General features: G+C 40.4%; 1 protein-coding gene across 1 annotated transcript; it reads right to left on the bottom strand.

Annotated features, from left to right (window-relative positions):
* Positions 1-3,231: 3,231 nt before the first annotated feature.
* On the bottom strand, positions 3,232-23,294 carry ITIH4 (inter-alpha-trypsin inhibitor heavy chain 4). Its single transcript, XM_032194240.1, has 18 exons — positions 23,184-23,294; positions 19,670-19,830; positions 19,185-19,289; positions 18,412-18,574; positions 18,198-18,308; positions 17,985-18,113; positions 16,361-16,477; positions 15,610-15,778; positions 14,560-14,676; positions 12,949-13,130; positions 11,821-12,003; positions 11,042-11,181; positions 10,273-10,427; positions 9,722-9,754; positions 8,820-8,849; positions 7,231-7,326; positions 6,324-6,498; positions 3,232-3,307 (listed from the first exon to the last, which is right to left on the bottom strand). Exons 1-18 carry the CDS (start codon positions 23,292-23,294, stop codon positions 3,232-3,234), a joined length of 2,253 nt encoding a protein of 750 aa, XP_032050131.1.
* Positions 23,295-24,311: the final 1,017 nt, after the last annotated feature.

Below are 24,311 nucleotides of genomic sequence, written 5' to 3' on the forward strand. Positions count from 1 at the left end.
GTTTAGATCCAGGACTTCTGTACTTTGGTATTTTAATTTGAACCTAATTTTTGAATGCTCATATCTGTATAAATTAATGAAATGTCACAGTTCCAAGCAACACTTACATTTCAGTAATAGTAGCTGTATTTTATTTATTTCTGTGTGTGCGTGTGTGTTTGTAAAATCCTTTATTCAAATGAATGAAAAAAATCAATTCTAGACGTTGTCACAGTGGCTAGATGGTGCTGTCTGTCTAAACTCAGACAAAAAAAAATATGAAAGAAAACAATAGTTTCTACAGAAGGTATTAAGTTATTGAAAAATAAGGAAGGCAGGAAGAGAAATGAAAGGGTTGAGGAAGACTGGAAAATTGAAAGGGGTAAGCTTAAGTTTGCTTGGTTTTGAATATCTATTCTAAAATAATGTATTAGACAGAGCTAGAGAGAGAGAGAGTGAGCAATGATCCATTTTGGATCCTGTGGGACTGTCCATCTGGACTCATCCCATACCTGCTTACTCTATTAAAACAAACAAACAAACATAGTGGTGGACAGTAGATCTTGACCTACCTTTGCAAAATTTAGCTGCAAGGCAACACTGGATGCAACCTCAGGTTCCTGTTTAATTTATGGGGATGAGGCAAATCACTAGAGGTAGGAGGAGTCTTGTTAGCTGTGACTGAATTATCAGTCAGAAGTTGATCTCAGAGGCTCTAGTCTGCTTTTGAATGGCTTCTGTGACAGTTTGAGAAGCTCCCACTTGCACTAATGGAGAAAGAAAAATATGCTTTTTAGTTTGTAATTCTTCCAAAATTCCTGCAACATAGGTGATAGCTACAAACATAGTTAAAGGTAACGATAAGGAGAGAGAGAAATGGCAGGCAGTTGTTTACTCTTAGATAACAATTCTACTCCTTCTATCAAGCTGGTACAATGCTGCTCAAAGAAAAGCATATGAGACATAGTGTATATCCTGCATTGGAATTAGAAATTACAGAACTCTAAATGCTCATTATTGCCTGTGTCTGCATTCAGTCTCTAAGTAACAAGGCTTCTCGGGCAAGGGGAGGGAGTGTAGGAGATCAGAAGCCCATCAGAACTCACTTGAGGACTCAGAAACAATAGGAGGAGAGTGACTAAACAACAAATTAAGAATTCAGGTGAGAAGAGTGAAATGAAACATGCTTAGAGAATGGAAAGTGCACACACTGTGGGGACAAAACACAGCAGAAAGGATCTGTGAGTCTCAGTAACCAGGCACACCAGCGACATAAGGAGGCTACAGAAAAGGCAAACCTCTCCATCGGTACCGCAGGCAAGCATCTCTTGTAAGACCTGGGAGATTCCATCAGCTGTGGGGTGCAGTCCCCATGCAGCTCTGGGCATAGCCCTTCAACACAGCCTAGGCAAATTGGCTACAGTCCAAAGAACAGGAGCAGCTTTGCAAACACATTGAGAAAAAACAAAAAACTATGCAAAAGTTCCTGTTTTGTAAGAAAGGCTAATCTTTTCTTTTCTCTCTCTTTTTTTTTTTTTTTTTTTTTTTTTTTTCCCCATTTATCAAGGTCAGCAGGATCTGCTTCTTTGAAGCAAGGGAAAATTAAAAGGGTAGCAGGTTGCCAGGGGCATTTGAGGAACCACCGTAATTACAGGTTTAGCAGACAGGTTAGAAGAGCTCTCATGAATGGCCTGTGCACACCTGACCCTCACCAAGGGGAGCATGTGAAAGCTGCCCTTTAGCCATGCCTCATTGCTCCAGGATTTCAGTGCTTTTTGCTGTTCTTGCTATTAGCAGACAGGTGGAGGATGGAACATATAATTGCCCTATAACTGAGAGCAGTGAATTTTTAATTTGCAGCAAGTTACCTGATAAAACCCAGCATGTAATTCAAATACCAAGTTCATTTATAATGCATATAATGTCTTACTTTTCAAATTGGAAAGCCAGCTTGTGATGTGGCAAAGCCAGCAATCTGGTGTCTGCAGCTCCCAAATTTCACATTTTTTGCTCTGTAATTTGTTCAGCCAAATCTGCAACTCCAAATCTGTGTCTTGAAAGTACAAGCAATTCACATAAACAAATCATAGCACGACATCTAAACTGTTCTTAAAAAAAATAATAAATAAATGCTTACGGTTATATAGTTTATCTTCCTAACTTTGGCAAGACATTGCTTCTCTTTTAGTACATTGCTTTAAAATAATAAGCTTTTTCCAGTTATACATTATTGGCAAGATAGAAAGCAACTTTTGTAAATCTTCTGCGGTGCTGGCACATGTGTTCTTGTGTTCAAAGATATGCACTGAAACTCTAAAATATAAATTAACTTTTTAATTAACAGTTATGAAAAAAATAATTGGAAGCTAAACCTCCACATTTCCTTCCATGGGCAAAGGTTTCTGCATATACATTTCCTCTGAAATGTTACCTCTGTGTGCCACGTGTTGTTTTGAGTTCTTCATTATTTGTAAAACATCATCCAATATTTGTAGAGTGTTACATGAAACCTTGCCAAAACCCAAGATGCTACATTTCAGGGTTGAAATGGCATCTTTTGCAACAAGTCAGAGGTCTGTTTTGCAACAAGTCAATGTCTGTTTTGCAGACATTTTAAAGCAGACCCTCAGAAACTGCAAGAATTGCTGGAACTAGAGCCATCATGGGTTGCCTTCACCAATCACATTACTATTGCTTTCATTAGTTTTGAACATTGCCACAGAACTATGCCCAATGAACCTTAATACACCAAGACTCCTTTCCCCCCCTCCCCCATAAAATAACCAATGAGAGAAACAGCAAGCTAATATTGCTTTAGACTTCACCCTTTTTGCAAAACACTCAGTTCAAGAACACCATCATTTGCAACTGGATACCAAGTGCAAATTTTAGAAATTTATTACTGTTTGCATGACAAGTATGTTGGACTGGGTGGTGCCACTGCTTAATTTTATTTAGAAACTTAAGTCCGTCTGTCCATATCAAACTGTGAGCTGATAGTGCCACTTTTATTTAGCTCATTCACATAAATCTCTAACATTATTATAGAGCTTCTTACAATTACAGACAGCCAGCAAGCACATTCTCATCTTGAAAGTATAATTATAATTATTTTGAGGTTAGATATATATATGAGAGTTATTTATATGAACATGTAATGCTTTAACTGCATTGTTTCCTTGGTGACAGAAAGTATCAAAAATATGTGAAAGAGCATCATTTGTATTGTTTTCTTTCCCAAAATAGTATTCTCTAGGAAGTTCCAACTACTGACCAGCAGGAAACAGGATCACTAGTTGACTCAAGCCTGTAATCTTTCTTGTATAGCCTGAAACAAAATCAAGAAAAGAATTGTGATAAAGTGCAGGCCCATAATCAACCCTGATCATACCCATGTTTGCAGCTGGTACCAAAAGTGAGAGAGGCAGATCTGGCACACCTGTGCTTTAGCCACGGAGGCAACAGTGATGGGGACACACAGAGACAATGAACAGAGATTATACTCTCACAGCATTTCTTCCCCATCGCAGAAACTTGCTACAAGCAAATCATTTTTTTTTTTCCTCATGGTAAATCCAGCTGAGCAAACACCCTCCCCTAGCCATAAAAATGAGGCAGGAGAACCTAATTTTATTTGGCATTTTCATGCAAACTCACGGTGTGATTTTCCCTGCCCTGTGAAATAGGAGCCTTGAGCCTTGCAGTATCATTTGACAAGCAACAAATTCTGGTTGTTAGGAAAACATTCAAGAGTAAGTTCCTATTTTTTATACCAAAGAGCTGTATTCTTAAATGTAAGCAATCCATTAATTTCATTTCTTTTGATCTCTGCTTTTTGCTCATAAACTAAATCTCAAAGCATGTGCATTACTCAACCTTATCCCACCTCTCTTACCTGGTGGGTCTGTGCTCAGATCCTGGAACAATTAGAAGTCTTTCATCATCTCTCTGAGTTACTTTGGCATTATTCTCAAGCTGTCCTTTTAAATAAAATTGACCTGAGCAACAGACACACAAATTATTTGAAAATAATAGCAAAACATCCAATTATAGTTGTTAACCCAAATGGTAGATATAACACCAGGAAAGCAGGCAGCCATCTGCCTCCAAACCCCCCAAACAATAGGGGCATTTGAAGGCTCCCATAATAAATGAATAAAACTCACGTGTTTCAGCTGTGATCTATTATCCCTAACACTCCTCCACAGATTCAGCCTTACTCTGATGTGTTTTCACATTTTGTGTGTGCATGTGGTTTTAGAATATGCAGTCTCTCCACTCGTAGTTTTTGACACAACTTCAACTTTAGTCCCATCAGTATTTTGGGGGATAAGTGTTCAGAACCAGCTTGTTTTCATTTTGTAGCCATTGCCAGGAAGAGGCATATTTCCACTGTTGTAACCCCAATTATTACCACTTTATGTCCATTATTTATAATCTATTATTTAACATCGAATGACTTTTTTTACACAACACAGCACTGTTGAAGTTAAGCCCTCATAGCTAACACACTGGCTGTTATTTTAGTCTTATTTTTAACGTTCTCTAAACACATTTAGGTTTGTACCAGCGGTGAGTAGAAAAGCATTATGTTTTGCTTCAAGGGTAAGACCCTCTTTGGAGGCCTCTCCTCTTTGCAGAATAAAGTCTGGATTAGATGTCTGAAAAGAATAAATTTAATGCATAGAAACCCCCTGAATTCCTGCTGCCTCACCTGTCCAATGATTTTCATGAGAGTTTGTAGGGACCCAAAACAGTAAAATGAACGTAGCTCAAAAACAAAAAGCACCATATTCGCATCTTAGGAGCTTATTTGCAAGACTGTTCTTCTTTGCTGTACAGATCCATAATGATACATACCCAGAATTCCAGTGACTTTGTCAGAAAAATGGTCGATATTCAAGAAACACAGCTGAAGGAAATCATTTGGAACCTTTACAAGGAATATTTTTACCGTGACTGTATCAGACAGTGATACTGTTACACTACTTTCCTTTTCAGTAGAGACTCTCAGCCTAGGAAATAAATAATAATGTTATTTCAAGAAGAATATGAAGACAAAACATATATATGTAAATAATTGACATTATTTTTTTATTTTTATTTTTGCTTTTTGTCTCCTTGCAATTGAATTTTATATGGTCTGCCAGTGGTTATATTAAAATATTAAGCAGCATATATTAAAATATTAATACAACGAGTTATAGTAAAGTATTACAACAGTAAGTTATATTATCATATCTTAAAATACTCAGGTGTTAATATTTTAATGTAACTGGTATCTCTTCTGTTTCTTATATGCCACTGAACACCTTTCCCATGTCGGGATACAAGCAAATACATCAGCAGAGGAGAATTCTTATTGATTGAACACCTTTTTATCCATAATGGAAAAAACAAAACAAAACAAAACAAAAAAACTAGAAAAAAGGATATTTTCCCATCATTTTAATGAGAAAAATGATGGACCATTTAAAATAATTGAATTGATTTAGAGAACAAGACAAATATATTATCCCTGGATATGTCCCAAGATATTTCAGACCCTGCCTTTTCTCTAAGCCCTTATATTTTTTATTTTGATTCCTGCAGTTGCAAGGACTCAGATGCTGGTTTGAAGCAGGAGGATCATTTTGCTTTGCAGAAGACAAATTATATAGGGGCATAAATCCAGCACATTCTTGGCTCTGTTTGGATTTCAAAAATAATTGAAAGCAGTTGTTTTAGGCCAGTTGTTACTGCCCAGAGGTGCCTATATGGGGGGGAGTACTGTGTGTCCTGCCTTCCCTAGAGCAAGAGCAGCTTGTCCAGCAATACAAAAGAGCTAATGGAACTGGCTGAATTCAGCTCTTTCCTGTGGTTTTGAAGGCTCCTACACAAATTAGGCAGACAAATGCAGTATGCATTTGAAGTACTCCTTCTCTAGTAGCAGGCATTTGTTAGAGTTACAGACAATTCTTCAAACACTTTATGCCTCCCCATAAAAAATATCTGATGTGCAGATGTGTGTGATTTCTAAAAGTGGGGAAAAAAGAAAACTCCAGTCTGCATGGAACCAAATGATGTAGAAAAGATACAGTAAACATCAAAAAACCTCACTTTGTGGTGCTCACCCCATGCCAGGATGATCACAGTGTGCCTAGTGGCAGCCAGCACAGCAGCGATACCAGGATCATCATGCACCACAGAGGGTGCTTCTCTTTGGAAGGTAAATGGTGAGTTATTCACCAAATAATGGCATTTGGGAGCATTTATTTGAAGCAAATGGCATGTGTGAACATGAACAACTAGCTTATGTGATTCAAATTGCCAGGACTGGGAAAGGACGGAATGACATTTCTTACCCCTGGACAGCAGAGGTTGCTGACTCTGTCCATGACAGCCGAATGTTCTTGTTGTCGTGGCTTAAGACAATCTCATCCACAGAGACATTGATTTGCACGGCAGGATTCACATAGGTAATTTCAAACTGCACAAACTGATTTATTTTGTCCCCATGTTTCCCAGTCACAGAAAGTCCTTTAAAAACATTGGCAGAGAGCTGTCAAGTGACCTCGCTTATAAAGGTACGGGTGACTTCAACAAAACTGCTTCAGCTTTGTTGCACTTATGGTTCTCAGATCTGTTTTTGGGAGGCTCGGCACCTCCAGATTTCAGACCACATGCCCCAAGGCTGCAGTAGAGTCTGCATCTAGCCCCACATTGCTCCTCCTCCCTTAGAGGTGCTCCTTAACCACAGCAGCTGGCAACCAGCAGTCAGGGCCACTTCTCTGAGTACAGGACCATGAAAATGATGCAGCGCTTTAAGAGAGTGCATCTTTCTGGGAGATGTAGGGGTCATGGGGTTTAAGATCTCTGCATCCTCAGAAACTCCCAGGGGCTGGGGAAAAGCCTCACAGCCATGCATGTGACACCAGGAAGAGGCCTGAAACCACACTTAAAAGAAGTGCCTTCAGCCAGTGAAGATTAATGTTGCCTGAGTGAAAGGAAAAATTAAGCACAGCCTCTCCAGTCACTGGAAGGTGTCAGGATGCAGCATGGCCCTTCACGAAATACAGGTGTTCCTAAAGACACTGGCTGCTCTGAAGTGTTTCTCCTTTTTTTCTCGATATTAGGAGTTGATTCCCTTGATGCAAGAGAAAGTTGTCATGGGCATGGAGAAGACATGGCCACAGATGCAAATCCCACAAGTCATGCGTTTCTCCTGGATCGAGGTCAGTTCCCACCCCATGAGGGATCTGGCTTGCTCACCTTGCTCTGGATCTGAGAGCAGGAGGACAGAAAGCTCTGCTTGCCCATCAGTATTTTCTTTGGGTAATTGCGAGAGAAGTGCTGGATGTGCTTTGGCTGAAAAGAAGAACAATGTTAGCACAAGACGAAAAACCTAGCCTATGCCTTTCGGGCATGTACAGCAAAATAATTAATTCTCATTGTATCTAAAATACTAGTCACAGCTTTTACAGAATAGGAAACTGAAATTAACACAGTAATTACTATTGAAAGTCACACCCAGACACAGCAACTTGATATAGATGAAAACAGTAGATTGTCAAATTTGGAGTCTATTAAGGACAATGATCCCTCAAAAAAGCTGTGACTAAAGGTCTTTTACACCACAATTCTGTTCTTGTTTTTATCATCAAGACAGAAAGGCTTTCTTGTTGGATACAGGGACACTTTATGCTTCTGTGGAAAGAATCAGCGAAGGAAGAGTTAAAGAGTTTTCTTATAGCAATTGATACAGTCAGAAAAACAAAGCAAAACAAAACAAAACATTAACCCATGAAAAACTGTATGTTACAGTTGTATTAATTATTAAAATGGGACTGCTCTGTGTATTACTTACTATGAGCTGCCGGTCTCACTTGTTTGCTTAGCCTGCCAACTGAAATACTTAAAATTAGCAAGAACAGTTTAAAGAAACATTTTTTCTCTAGCTCAGCTAATTAACCAGGCAGAACAGCAAGGCAGAAGCCTTTTTGGCAGAGAATGATCCTACAGAGCACCTTGCTTAAACCAAGATGCCCCAACGGGAACAAAAAGCACAGCATTTTCATTGCTAATTGCTTTTATGCTCTGCCTTGCTGCTGGGCCATGCCTGGTGAACCCCCACTGCGCTCCCAGCGCACCCACCCCGCTCCTCTCGCGTACAACTGAAAACAACCTGATGGAAACAGCTTCTTATTACTGCCAGACTGGAGCTCAGAGCGCCATCGACCTGAAAGAAAAGGTTTTCCAATGACTCCTTGGCTTGGGGTGGTGCCCTTCATCTCCCTCCCTACTTCTAAAGCAGTGAATTCTTCCTGCTGGCTACCCACTGGCTTTTTTGCATACACATGGAGACAACACAGTGGGCATTGTCCTGTCCTCTCTGCATTTACAGGGACCCTCACAAAGCAGCTGTCTCTGCAGTGCCCAGCATCTGCTCTTTGCAGGACGTGTATTGTTAGCATGTAGACGGCAGTGCCCATGTTAGCTTTGCCCAGCAAACCTCATGTCTATGGATTTATTTTTTTAAACCAAGCCACACTTCCTTCAGCTTACTAACATGTGCTGTTTGAGAACTTTCACCTGTATCTTCAAGAGGTTTAAATATTGTTTTCTGAAAAGGTACCAAGATTGTTTTCAAGATTTTATAGTTCATTGTAAAATATCTGTGGACTGAAATACATGCAAATATACACACACACACACACACACTATATACATAGTATTCCAAGCAGACATCCACAATCAAAACACATTTGATAATGTAATGCTGCATATGAAATGAAGTTTATATTTTTTTTCTTAATTTAAAACAAACAAACAAACAAAAAAAAAAAAAAAGGAGAACTTACTAGGAAGTGGTACACTCATTCTATAAGCATCTGAAGAAAGAAAAAAAAAAAAAAAGAGTACCCATATTTCGTTCATGATTGTATTACACATCTTACAAAGCATTTCAGAAATCAAACATGTAATTCTCTAGCTTCATCTGTAAGCAAATTATCTGTACTAACAAAGTCCACAGAACATGGGCACTGATCCCTACAAAATTATCCCAGTCAAGCAATGGAAACAGACCAAAAACTCCTTTGAGGGAAGGGCAGCACAGAGCTCCATGTGTTGGTCCCCTTTGTGATGCAGTTTAATGAGCTTGCTGTTCTTAAACAGTACCTCTGTTTAAGAGGTACCTCTTTGAAACATGCATCCTTCAGAGAATGGGGCAGTGTTTTAATTCCTTTAATGCATTTCCCTGAAAGAACTAGAGGAAAAGGAGGACTCTACCTATAAAAGCATTGCTATTATGATGTGTTATCATAGTTGAGATTATGGGATTGATAATGCTAGAAGTTTTACATTATTATTCAAGTAACTTTATTATTTCCAAAACCAGAAAAAAGATACCTAAATTATTCTCGTGAGTCTTTCCAAAATATCTGGAGCTTAATTTTTGGACAGATGCTTCACATATGGTAGGAAGAAGCAGAAAACATAATTAGCGTTGTTCACTTGAAGAACTGCTTTTCCTTGAGTCAAGACAATTTTGGCCTTTGAGACATTCTGACTGGAAGATTTTCTCCCTTGGATCAGGTTATCCACCCAAGCCCTGGACAGAGTTTGCCAGTCATTGCTTACACGGTCTCCACATATTTTTCCCAATCTCAGATACTCCCCTTTATGGAACAAGTACTGTGACCTATTTTTGTCTTTAGAGACTACTACAGAAACATGTATTGGAAAAGCAGAAAGCATTTACCTCCTACTGGAAAGCTGCTGGGCTTCTCATTGTCTAACACAAGGAAGAGAGACAGATTAGTGTCATACAGTCAACAGTAAATTATTTTATCCATGTGCAAAACAGAAAACTGGGAGAAGTGGGTGTTGGAGCTGCAGGTGAAGAGATTTTATTTTTGTTGAAAGAAGGGTAGATGTAGCACACGCAATATTCCTAGAGTTAGCTTGCTTTCCTCCTCTGCATTCATTTTCCCACTTTATTGCCCAAGGCAAAAGCTTAGAATATCCTTTCCAATGGCAGGGAATGCTGTGTAATAACTGTTAAATTACTTCTAATTTATATTTCAACAAATTATTTCCTATTTCAATAGTAGTGTCTGTTTCACTATGACACTTTTTTTAGGAAGAGTCCTCCATGTCTAGTTTCTAAAGGAGGCCAATCCTTAAACTCCTGTCTTCATTGCGGCATATTACCCTGCCACACCCCTACAGAATGAAACTGTGTTGGGGGGTCCACAGTAAATCATCATCAACAACCACACATTCCCAGGGGACTGTTTAACACCCATTTACCAGCTTCAGTGGGTTTGTTTGCTAGCTCGGCTTGCTGCTGGCCAGTGGGTTTGGTGACCACCATGGAAGTGAGGGGTGTTACAAAGCCATACTGCAGAGACAGCTCCAAGGCTCGTGCCTCCAAGGCTTTCTGCTGCTCTTCTTGGGCTGAAATACTAAAGTCTGTGTTAATGATGAAGAAATCATATACAAAGTCTATGAGCAGGAGGTCCACAGATTTGTATTCATATTAGCTATGTCTTAAATTTTTTTTATGATCAAATGGTGAGTAATCCTATTGAGATAACTCAGCTATTACTTGCTTGAGATTATGGAGATGCTTAGCTGTTCAAAACACTGGAGTCTATATATGTTTCAGATGGATTAAAAATAGTAAGTACTTGATCTATGAAATGTCTTACAGACACAATTACTGTTCTCTTTACTAGCTATTTTCTTTCCTTTTCTTTCCTTTTTAGACAGTATTGCTGGATGCAATACTCAATGCAATCCATACAATTAAAATACATTTCATAATAATATAAACTATTCTTTGTTTTCATATATACACATATTTGACGATACAATCCTATAATAAACTGAAAAGCACCTCACATTCCTCATGCACTAATGTGGTATTCTTCTGGTAAACTATATTTTTTATTATTATATCCAGAAATATTTGTTTTGTTGTGCTTTCCCGTTGTATAATTTGCAAATAAGGAATTTGCAGAGTGCTTAAAGAAGTTAAAAGTTTGTAATTCAATACAAAACTTTGAAAATAGCTTACGATTTTTCTAGAAGTTGTTGAATGGTTAAGTAAGCCCACAGTCTCTCGATGAAATTTCCAAAGATATAATTTCTACTTTGAAATACTTGCTCCTTCTCTTTGACATTTGCTTCTTCTTTAAGAGTCAAGTCACTAGTATGCTACAGGGGGAGAAAACTGACCATCAGAACAGCTCCAGACTTCTTTTACAGTCACCTTATTAGACTTAAAAGAGCATTATTCAGGACTCAAGTGCCTTTTTATTCCTCAAAATGTTTTCAGCAAGCTGTTTTCCCTCTGGAAATAGCAACCCCAAGCCACCAAAGCAGCACATATTTTGGATATACATTTTTGGACTCAAAGAAAGTTTGAAAGAAGGAGTTATGAAATGGCTCCATTTAAACATTTTTGGAAATTAAAAATGTATGTTTCCTTCTCCATTCTAAAAACACAAGCAATTTTCCTAAAGAAAACAAACAAACAAAAACAAAACAACAACAACAAAAAAACATGTTTGAAAGGCCAAAATATTATGGTTTGGAAAGGATTAAATTATTGTTTGCTTATTTGTGGATCTTCTTCCCCCCTCCTCCCCACTCTTTTTTTCCTTCTTCTTTAGTAGCAGATTTAGGAGAGGAAAAGTCTTTTAATTCTCCTAGAACGGAAAAACAGCTATACATGTATGTCCAAATGTAACGAACATATACTGGACACAAAAGACTTCTTGAAGTCTCCTACTGCACTATAAAAGACAGCATGGAGACAATACATTTTTCATGGTTACCAAGCTCAACACTTACTGACTGAGCTTTAATTTCCACTGGCAAAAGATCAAGCTCATTGCTAATTTTTCCAGACACTATGATTTCAGATCCCTCAAAAAACAGCTTGAAATTGTTCTTGGTTAACCCCTCAACAGCATTGTCTGGATACTGCATTTCAATTTTCATTAGTATTGGAGTAGCCACCTCTTGGTAAAAGCCCTAAAGAAAAACACAAAGAGAGAAAGAACAAATGAAGGCAAAATTAAGCAAAGAAATTTGTTGAATATCTAAAAAATCCTTAAAAAAGAAGGGAGGAAAGCTTTTTCTTTCAGTAGAGGTGGGCAGCAGCTGCTTGTGTGAGACAGCTGTAAACCTTGAAATAAGAGTATTTTTTCTCCATGTTCTGCACACTTTCTCCAGTCAGGCTGGTGATACCACAGAAGTTGGATTTCCCATGGCAAATCAAGTACCCAAGCAGCATCCCTGTTTCCCTGTTATCACTGTCCCACCAAGTTAAATGTCTTCTCTCTCTCTTTTTTTTTTTTTTCTTTTCTTTTTTTTTTTTTTTAAGTTGACTAACCCTGAGGTTTAACCCCTCTCTTTCTTCTTCACTGGATGGGGCAGGCATTTGGCAAATCCTTGTGCTCTGTGCATCCAGCAAAAATGGGCAGAAATGAGAACCCAAAAGAGAACAGCCCTAGAGTTAACATCCCATCTCCAAATGGGCAGGAACATCCCAAGCAGGTGGTGCTGCAGGGATCAGTTTGCCAAGAGGTGCCTCAAGGTACCCGCTGCCTTCTGGGAAACTGTAACAAACAGCACCCACTAGCACTTCGAGTGGTTTGAAATTGGACCCAAGAACCAAAGTTTTGTCACAATCACTTCCACTGGACATTTTGTCTATTTGTAGAGATGAAAAAATGAATTTTCAGGTTTGTCCAAATGCTAGCTGATCTGGGGATCAAAATTTAGCTAATCGTGTTGAGTCACAATTAGAGTGCAAACCCTCAGATACTCCCAAATTGATATTGTCTTCCTCCTTCTCCAAGATTAGCAGATAAACTCAAAACCAACTTATCTCAGAAGATCTGGGGTTTTGCTGTCAGGGCTAGACAGGAGCCATAGCTTACAGATGGCTTTTCTGGCATATTCCTTAGTCCTCACCTGGAGCTGCAAGGCCGCATCAGCATTTTCATATATTCGACGTGCTATTCCCCCATTGCTTAGGGCCATTTTCTCCAGGAAATTGTAGCTGACATCAAACCCAAAACCGAGGCAGAAGAGGGCATATTTCCCATTGACAGCTTTCTGTATGTTTTCTTGAATGACTTCCACTTTACTCTCACCTGTGATTGAACAAAAGCATACCCATAATTTTTATTTTTTAAGAGTACAAAAAGATAGCAGGGGATTTAAAGGACATCTTGTCTCTTAACAAGAATTCAGAATAAAATATTAGGTATATGGACAATATTCAGTCAATTGAATTATATATGGAAACACCACTCTGGATTTTGAGTGCTGGAATCTGATTCTCCCACTTAATGATTCTAATTACTTCAACTCACATTGTTACAGCTAAGTGAAAAATGCTTAACAAGATTACAGGGACCAAAGAGGTGTTCAGACTGTAAGGGACAGACATTATGAATTAACTTCACAAAGGATGGAAACATTTGATCTTAAGTGGGAAGACAAGTGCCATCCACAAAAAAATTCTGCCTGAATTTGGAGGATAACAGATTGGTTAATGGTGTAAATCAGAAAAATTGCAAAGTAACACAGCCGTGCTTCTCTCTCGGGCACTACGTGTGATACCTTCATCTTATCCCATTCAAAGAGCCTGTATGGCGAGCATCTTTGCCCATCTTTTCAGGCAGAAACCATAACTGCATGTAGAATGTTGTGGGAGCAGCTCAGCTATTCCCTTTCAGCCTGCTTTCCCAAGGAAAATTGAGGTGTATGCAGTAACATAGCCTGTATCTGTATGGCACTCAACTGCCATCTGATTTCTGGCAAACTTGTGGAACTACAAAGATATTTGGGACTCACCATGGCCCTGCTCAGCAGGCAGCACCTTGCACCAAGTTTAATTTAAAAACAAAAACTACAACAACAAAAAAACAACACACAAAACAAACAGAAGACCAACAAATGAAGTACAAACAAACAAAAACCCAAAGCAGCATAGATCACTCAGTCTGGAAGACAGACTGATCTCATTAGAGAGCTTACATTTGAGATGATATTACTGCCTTGGGAGGGATGCTGGTGCCACAAAGAAGTTAGACAAGCTCCTCTGATTCAGCACTAGCGATGTTTGTGCTGTTGCAATGGGAGTTAATGTTTAATTAACCAAATATTTCTCTCCTGTCCCCCCTGGCTTGATATGTCACAGCTGACTAATAGTTAAGAGCTAGCCACAGAAGAGAACACTAAAAAATAGGCACCTTGAAAATATCTCAGGATTGAGGCAAGGAGAGCAAAGAACTATAAATGATACCTCTCAAAGGGAACCGTACATAGTATAAGCAAGATTTCCACCTTTCAGCTCTAAGTATTTTACTTCCATTTTTCAGCCGTGCCTGGGTACCTCCAAAATTTCCCCCAAGTTTATAAACTGAGAAGCCAATCCTCTCCCCAGCACAGACCTGGATCCAGCACAGCCTGCTAATAGCAAGCCCTTCAAAAACACAAACTATGTCTAACAACAACCGGGATGCAATTGTGAAAGTTAAAAAGTTGTGGAGAGGACTGAGGCTGGGATTTCCTTACCGGATGTGGGCTGACCATCTGTCAGCAAAATAATCATGGAGACACTCCGCTCCGGCAGCCTCTCGGCTTTATCCAGCACGCTCACAGCAGTCAGCAGGGCATGATTGATATCTGTGCCTGCAATGAGAAAGCAGGCATCACTCACCTGGAAAGGAAAATCAGTCGAAGAAATCAGTGCACTGCATCTGCAGAGTCCCTGCAAAGTTGATTAAAGTTTTCTGCAGGAAGCAATCCTTCAGAGAGGTGAGGATTTAGGGGTTTAGCCTTCTGGTTTAATTACAGTATATTATATTGCAATGGCAATGCTGGAGCAATCTTTTGGGAGCCTTCTCCACACATATGTCATGGGAAATACAAACGTGTCTAGAACCATAAAAAGTGCTTAAATAAGCAAACCATCATCTGTTAACCCATGTTGAAGAAATGTCTCCTAGGTTCGTGCAAGAAGCTGAAGAAAAGAGCTCTAGGCACAGGTGACCTTTACCAGTGCTAGCTCCTGGGATGAGAAAATCTACATTAATACTTACAGTGTAAAATTAATGAGAGAAAAAGCTTTTTAGATCTTCCTGAAAATGAATAATGAAAATAAAGTACACTGTGTGGTGTAGCAATTGAAATGCATCTTGCATTTTTGGCTACTTTGTTTCTTTAGTATAACTTGGAGTAATGTGCACAGAAAGAGCCATAGTAGTATGACCTTGTTATTTTACAAGGGGACCTTGATATTAAAAAATAAAATAAAAAACACAGTAAATTGCTGTGAAATGTTTGAGTGAATTTTCATTTTTCCGCAGAAAAAAAAAATGTTCTGTTGTAAATCTCTGTCATAAAAAATTTAAAACAAAACTTCCTGGCTTATATAGTTCATAGATGTGACATACCCAACCCTCTGTATATCCATACCATCAGGTAGCCACCAATCAGTCTTCTGCCACAATCAGCTTTCCTATCCCACTCATCATTCATAAGTAATGCTTTTTTTCTAAGTGCTATTTTGTACACTGTTGGGTGTGTGTTTGCGGTCACAGGTGTCTAGGTGGTGCCTGGTACCTCCTCTGGCAGTAATAGTTCGCACAAATCCTGCAGCACTCGCCACGTTCTCCGCAGTGGCTTGCAGCAAAGCACTCTTCCACTCTACCACTTTGTTGTTAAATGTGATGCAGCTGAAATGATCTTCAGGGCGGAGGTCTTGCAGAATCTTCAAGAGAGCTTCCCTTGTCTGTTCCAAGGAGAAAACAACCACTTTGAATATTTCTACTTTGATAACAAAATTGGGTGTGAATTTGCAACACAATAAGGAGATTTATTATTGGCAGCATACGAGGTGCAGCCCCGTGCCTTTGTTTTGACCTAACAGCATCTTTCAGCTGAGACCATCAGAAATGACTAATTCCACTGATTTACAAACACACAAAAAACATTCCCAAGATGGCTATAGAAGACTATTCTGCTCTACAGCAAATCTATGTACACAGTTTTCCATAAAGGAAAAATGAATAAATTAATTCTTTAAACTTCATTGAAGAACAAAATTATCAGTGAAATACTTGGCAAAGATGGAAGGAGGCAAAATGCTCTCTGCCTCAAGATATGATAGCCACAAAAATAGCCTTAACAGGCATGAGTTGCACTTTAACAACCTTCATCTGTGCATATATATTTCCAAGTACTTATGTATTTATGAAAATTTTGCTGTGTACAAAACCAACATGTGTTTCAAAAGGGAAATACAAAGTTGCTTCCTTGAAAGGCTGGTGTCTGTCCCTGATACAAGCAGAGGTCAGTATCTCAAATAAGTTACCTGCTCAATTTTTCTGCCTGCCATAGAGCCACTTCGGTCTATAACAAAGATGACATTTTTGGGAAACACTGGCATTTCCTGGGGTGCAAAGTAATGCACGAAATACCCATTGAAAATCTGAAATACCAAAAGGTAAAAACATGCATAAAATTATACATAAACAAATAAATATTGCAACTTAATAAGAAAACATTGCCTCTTAATATTCTGGCATGGCAAGAAGAGGGGTCCATAGTCAGCATTTTATTCTTCTAAAAAAAAAAAAAAACAAAACAAACAAACAAACAAAAAAACAACACACGAATATACAAAGGAACTACTAAAATATATATACACAAATATATTTTATATTTTAATGATCCTATTTTGTGCTAATGGACAAGGTGTTTTTTTTAATTATCACATTAAATATAAGAGGTCTGTGTCACTCCAAATTTTAACCCAACTCACTTATCCCAAGACCACCACTTCAGGGCATACCCATAGCTATCATGTAGTTGAGGTAAAGTAATTTGGTATTAAGGAAAAGCAATTTGGTAATAGAAATGAGTGGAAGTGAAAGGTGTCCCAGAGCAAAGATGCATACATGCATATTTCAGGTTACTGCATGGTTTCAGCACTGGTGATGGATGCTGCTGGTAAGAGAGTTGGGGGAATATCTACTACTAATCCCTTTTTACCACGTTTTGAATCTACCTCAAAAGCATATGAACAGGTTAAAATGGAAGAAAGTCACTGAATAATACATATATTTTTTTCAGCTTAACATCAATTTAATCTTTTGAATGAGATGACAGACAGACCCTCTAATGGATACAGCAGCGATTCTGGCAAACATGCAAAGTGATTTTAACGAGGAGGGTTTGCGGTGGAGGCTGCAAATGGAGCGAGACAGATTATCCACCTGACCACAGAAACCACTTGACTAAAACAGCTGCTATATAATCAAAAGTAATATTTAATTATTTTCTACATTTCAAGTTTTTTTCACGTTATATAAACTGTATGTGTCACTGTATATTACGTTACCTCCATATTCTCACCTGCACGCACAGCTCTGCTCAATGGCCGTGACTGCCAGCTTTCTGCACATTCATGTGCACTTCGTCAGTGAAATAATATGGAAAGCAATGTACTGTATTTCTTAGGATACGCATTGGTCCATACGTATTTTTAAGTTCCTACTCTCTTTAGCTCAGTTGTCACAAAAAATAAAACTAAGCAGTCATTTTAATAGTTGTATAAATCACATTCCTCTGAACTTTATTTACAAGAAGCTGCAAATCATATGACCTTGTATCAATTGTAAATAAATACATAAAAGAGAAGGAGAAAGAGAGAATGCAAAGAGACATACATACAATGTGAATATATATTTGGTATTGAAACAGTATTTGAGTTGACTGCTTTTTCATGGCTGATCCATTCCTGCAGTGTGTTCAGTGTCCCTAGGGGTTTGCTTAACATCACCATCAGTTCCCACTGCCTCTGTATTAATGAAAATAGCTTTCCTATTACTGTTGGTGTTTCAAAGTATATGTTGCTGTTTTGCTGATTGCACCTCACATTCAGACCTATCTATCATCGGAAAGGATTTTTATTTTTATTTCTATTTCTTTTTTACCTGTATATCACCTGCAGTGGCAACTTGCTTAACATCGTAACGCACAAGGAAATCACCGTTGAGGAGGGTTTCATCAAGTTCGGGATTTACCTTCTGTTGATCCACAGTTGGCTTAAATAAAATATGAGCCTGAAAAGCAATGAAAAGAAAAGATTTAAAGCAATGTAACATAAATCTGCCCCCAGCATTAACGTTTGGCAGCTGCTGCCCTACCTTGGTTTCATTCTGCACTTTTGTGAGTGCCTCGTTTAACTCGTTTGTCATGAAGGTGCTGTCTGTCTCCAAGAAGCGTATGCCCTGGGGCTCAAAGATGTGCACATCAATCTGAGAGTGAAGAACAAGCCTTTGTCATTGCCATGGAGGAAACCCTGCCAAGCCCCAAATTCACAGGGGTGCTCCTAGTCCAGCCCTCTCTGAGGCAGCTCACCTGGAAGTGCTTAACCAGCTGCTGGGGTCTGACCTTGATCAGCAGCTCGAACAGCCCCAGCTGCCGCTTCAGCAGCTCCTCGTACGCCAGCTCAAAAGTGACTTTGCTGGCAGCCGCAATGCTGACAGAAACGTGGAACTGCTCCAGTTTTCTGCCTGTGATTCTGGGGAGGAAAGCAAAGCTTTGCATGCAGTGGGCAAAGTTCATGAAGCATGCTAAAAATGGCCATATGGAATAAGTAAATTAAAAACTATCGGTTTGTCTCATTGGTCATAGAGAAGATGTCTTATATTTCAGGTATATACAATACTTTTATGTGCCACAGGGGCTGCTTATCCAAGCTAAAAACAGAGCAGAAATCTCTCTGTGCCTCAGACTGGGTTTGGGCAGAACTGGGACTGCATGCATGGGAAGCACAAGTTAACTATATCCCTAATGCATGACATTTGCTCGAGTGCCATGGCCATTGTGCTTGTGGGGAAGCAGACCCAGTGGGCGAGCATCAGCTCAACCCAGCAAGGTGCTCCCGTGTGACAGCAAGCCCCAGGGCAACACAAAACAGTGACACCTCTCACTCCCGCCTGTTGCAAGTTCAGATATAAATCATATAATGTGTGTGTTTATATAAACAGTCCCTCCCAGTGAGAACCCAAAGCTGCTTTTCTATTTGTCCTCCCTGAGTGATGGCTGGCTGCAGGACTTCACCTGCCCCTCAGCTAAGCGAGAAGCCAGGGATGAGCGCTGAAGCATCCTTCCTCAGAACAGCAACGTACTTCACGAGGCCGGCGCTCTGTCCCTGTGAGACTGCTGCATCGTATTCCTTTTGTGCAGATGCTTTCTCCTTTATTATTCCTGGGTATAATTTGCCATCAATGGACCTGTAAGTTTTCAATAAAAAATCATTAATATTAGAGGGAATATGCTGGGGAAGAAAGAGGACCACCATGCGTTGTGTCCCTCAACTGTTAGCTCCCACATCCCTCCCTGTCTGTGAGGACACCAAGAGTCACCATCAAAACACAGCCCTCCTCCTCAGAGCCTCAGAGGGCTGGGGCAGCATAACCACTGCCACTGAGCACATTTGTCACCTTCTTTCTACTTGGCCACCTACTTTTTTTTTGCCCCCCCAACATTTATTCAGGGCATTCCTGAGCTTGGCTCTCTGTCTGTTGTGCTTAGCACCTCCTAACAAGATGGGTGAACGCCACTAAGCCCCCAGAGCTGCCTCTTTAACACCACAGGTAAGAGCTGGTCCTACATGGAGAAGTTGGTGATAAAGGCTGTCTTGGGTAGCTCCACTTCAAAGGTTGCCTCACGAGACTCATTAGCTCGGTTGATGATTTTGCTGGTGATGACGGTATGAGCGAATCGTGATGTGACTCTGCAGTTCACACGCAGGCTGTAGATTTCAATAGCATGCTAGAAAAACAAAACAAAACACAAAACAAACAAAAAAAAACATGCTGAACAGAAACAGCTCCAAAAGTTTGTTTGTTTGTTTGCTTTTCTGCCAGACAGCCCTTACCTGGGTGACGTTACTGGAAAAGTTCAATGAAATAATTAACTGTTGCTGTGTTACTCGGATGCATCTCCTAAGATTAACCTCAAAAAAAAAACCACATGCCTTTTCAAGTGCTTGACCATGGAAAGAGACCCTCTAACTTTTTACATGATGATTTGTTTGCTCTCTGAGCTGTTGACTTTGCTGCGTGTTTTCCATCCCGGTGCCTTGTGGTGGCACAAACTACTGAGCAGGTCTGAAACCCTGAGGGGCCCCTGTCCCGTGTTGTTTGCACAAGCAGAGATGCCCTTTGAGCACTCATCTTTCTGCTGGCTTGGTGCTTCCAGGGGCTGGGGGGAGATGGACACCATGCCGGAGTCACCTGGGAACACCTCACAGAGCAGCTGGATGGGGATGCGCCTGGAGCACCTCCTTGTGCTACTGCAAGCAACCTCCTGCACATGGGATTTCTGCTTCAAAGGCAGCGAGGCCCTGCCCTAAGCAGGTCCTGTGTTTTGGCAGCAACAGTAAAGAGGATTGATCTGGATATCAACAGCCCAATAGCTTATTAAAACAAAAAAGCTCAGTAGCAAAGCAGATTACCACACTTCTATTTTTACTGTCCCAGTGTCACAAATCTTCTGAATAGCTAATTGATCTTTAATTATTTTAATCATTCATCTCCTGTGCTCCCCAACTAACAGCATCCACTTAAGGAGTGCTGACCTCTTCTTAATTACAGCACTGGCCTAAATTCAGAAGTTTAATCACGTTAAACTCAATACAAGGGTGACCACAGACAGTGCTGCAGCCAGCCGTACAGGTAACAGAGAGCTGTTCCTTTTTTCATTGTACACTGGCAGAGCAGGCTCCGTCTCCTGATGCCTGCTGACATTACAGAATAAAAAAGAAAAATATTTGCCAAGAGACCAACTTCCCAATCCTGGCAGTTCAGGTGCCTCTCCCTGCCTGCGCTGGGGTCTGTCCTTCCTGGGGACACCTCTTCCCAAAGGCTTTTCAGGTGTGTCCCAGCACCCCTGCTTCTGCTTGGTGCTCTGGGACCAAGAGCAATTGGTCCCAAAAGGAGCAGCGGGGTGCAGCACGGTGAGGGGCACCGCTCAGCACAGGCAGCAGGCCAGGAGCAGCCCTACATATCCACCTGAGCACAGCACGAAGCAGCTCGTGGCCTCTCACCATGGGCCCATGCACCACACCCATGGCTTCTTGCAGGGCCCGTGCAGTAGCCACAAGGTCTGACCTTGTCTGTATTTTGGTTGTATTTCACATGTCTCTGAATAGGCACTATGGAAATAAAATCCTTCAGACAGAAGGCTTCCTCCATTTCTTTACTTTCTAATCTGAGACTGCAGCCACACGTACCCTGAGGTGTTCCAAAACACAGTTTGCTGTTCCATAAGGTACAAATAACTGCCTCTGCTCTCTTCCATCCCATATTAAACACCATCAGAAACCACCCGGCACTGCAACAGTCCATGGCCAGCAGTCAGTCCTGCTGTAACTCCTCTGTGTCAAGATCCAAAGCTCACCCGGTGTTCAAGGGAGACCCATCAATCCCTCAGCTGGGTATTTTCCAGCACAGGGAAAGAGAGTGATCAGACATCTGCAAATTTCCACCTCCATCCTTATACAGTAGCAGCCCAGAGAAACACAAAGAGGCCTTAAAGGGACCCAAAGTTCTCAAATCACAGCAAAACACATCTGATGCTATATGGGTGCATCTCTGCATCACCTGCTCACAGCGATACCACCAGATCAAAAAATGAGCAAACAACAAATTGTTAAGGAGAGAAAGAGAGAGAGAAAGAGAGCAAATACCTTTTGAGCAATAGTTTCTGTTAATACTACAAGTGAGGAAAAGATCATCAATGCGAGCAACGTTCTCTCCTCCATTTTGGAAAGACCAGATTTTCAAATGAAAACTCAGTTTATCTTAATCAGTTAATGAGTAACTTGTATGTGAGGATATTGTGTAGACTTTGAAGAGACACAGAAACATAATATTTACACGTTAAACATACTTAAAACTTGGACTCAGTTAAAGCTTATTTTTTCCAACCGGTCTTTGCTGTTGAATGTTAGAATTTTAATGTTTCATAAAGCAAAGAAATCCTTGTGCTTTCTGTTTAAACTGAGATTCTACTGGGGCATGTAAAATCCCACAGGCAGCTGAACAGGTCTGTGCCTTCTTGGATACATGGTTCTCTATCATGCCCAGCAGTCACTTGGAAAAAGAAAAAGAAAGAAAAAAAAAAAAGGAACAATTGACATTACCTCAAGCACTTCCAAGATTTGGAGGCTGCCCAGACATGTGACATCCACATGAGATTTTGTGAGCTGGTGACTTCTCCAAACCTTGTACCGTCTTGCCCAATCAGCCTATGAGAGATGTTGAGTAGTTATATAGAAACATCCTTTTTGCTGTCTCTTAACCAGCCAGAAGCCTTGCTTGACAAATAACAATGACAATTGTTTGTTTTTTCAGCTAAGCAGTGACAAAAGGTAATCAGACCAAGCCTGGACTCCGCAGTGAGGTGCTAAGACCGTGCAACATATGTAAGTGTACAAAGAAGCCATGAGCTTTTCAAAAATCTTAGCAACAGCAGCTGTGTACAGGAGTGCATCTGGCCTCAGCTCTAACACAGCTGCAGTGCATCCACCACAGATTCTGCAAAGTTGCCTTGCACCTGGGCATCCAGCAGGGCTATTTAAATAAAAGTTTAGTGCTGGGAGAACTCTGCACCTGAATTTAGATGTAAATGGAGTGAAAGGGCTGTTTTTACCTCTTATTTTATAATAAAGTTGCTATCTAAGTGGGTCATCAAACAGTTCTTGTAAAGTTTTTGTTGGTTGATGGTTGGTTTGTTGCCCTGGAAAAAATAAATTCCATCCACATTTTTATATGTAAATACTCATGGATATAACATTGTACTAACAAAATTCCTAAAATATCTGCTCACTCAATTGGCATTTAGGTAGCTTCCCATCTAAAGACATCTTGCATGACTATTTCAAGGATATTTCTCCATCTGAGTAGTTGTGATGTCTGCCTCTTTCACAAAGCATTTCAAACACATTTTGGGACAGTAATTTTTTTTTAGGCAATATGGTAAACAGACGAAGGAGAGAACCCATTTGAAAAGGTTATTTCCTCAGCTCTACATAAAGGGGAATTGAGATGAAATGTGGGCACATGCAGGACAAGGAGGTGATCTGGGAGAGCCAGCGTGGCTTCACCAAGGGTGAATCATACCTGAGCAATCTGGTGGCTTTCTACGATGAAGTGATTGCATCGGTCAACAAGGTAAGACCAAATGATGTCATCTACTTGGATTTCTGTAAGGACTTTGACAAAGTCCCACATGATATCCTAATCTCTAAATTTGAAAGACATGGATTTGAAAGGCAGACCATCTGGTGGATAAGGACTTGGCTCGATGACCACCACTCTCTGGGTGCAGCCAATGGTTCTATGTCCAGCTGGAGAGCAGTGATGAGCAGTGTCCCTCAGGGCCTGTCTTGGGACTGGTGCTTTTCATTATCTTCATCAATGATATAGATACAGTGCACACTCAGCAAATTTGCAGGTGACACTGAGCTGAGTGGTGCAGTTGATACACCAGAAGGAAGGGATGCCATCCAGAGAGACCTGGATGAGCTTGAGAAGTGGGCCCGCATGAACCTAATGAGGCTCAAGTCCAAGTGCAGGGTGCTGCACCTGGGTCGGGGCAATCCCAGACAGGACAGACTGGGAGAAGAGCTCATTGAGAGCAGCCCTGCAGAGAAGGACCTGGGGATTGTGGTGGATGAGAAGCTGGACATGAGCCAGCAGTGGGTGCTTGCAGCCCAGAAGGCCAACCATATCCTTTATGATGGCTTTATTTATTCATTCATAGCCCTGTGCAAGACAACAAAATATTCCGAAATCTTGAAATAACACTAGGAGAGGAAAAATCACATCCCTCTGGAGCTCAGATGAACTCTTAGGCATGCACAGGCCTTGGTTCCAGTATGGATTTTATGAACATCCAAATACAGATATGTTAATATGCTATCGGCTGGCACTGTGGGGACATGTGTTCTGGAAAGACCACTCTGCCTGCAGCCACAAGCTGGTGAAGGCTGGATCCTACCCACACCAACATGATTTCCCTGCCTATCTGCCCCATGTTGACAACTCCAGGATGGCCGATAACCCTTTCTCCACTGGACCTGCAACCCTTCCACACACACAAAAACAAACAACAACAAAACAACAACAAACACCTTTTCATAGTGCTTTTTGACAGCCTTTTTCCATTTACAACTTCATAGTAGGTGATGCCATTACTCTCCTACATGGAGAGTAGGCTTCCAGTGACCTTTTGGGAAGAAACTGCTA

This window comes from Aythya fuligula, chromosome 10 (genome assembly GCF_009819795.1).
Source record: "Aythya fuligula isolate bAytFul2 chromosome 10, bAytFul2.pri, whole genome shotgun sequence".
Taxonomy (NCBI): Eukaryota; Metazoa; Chordata; class Aves; order Anseriformes; family Anatidae; genus Aythya; species Aythya fuligula.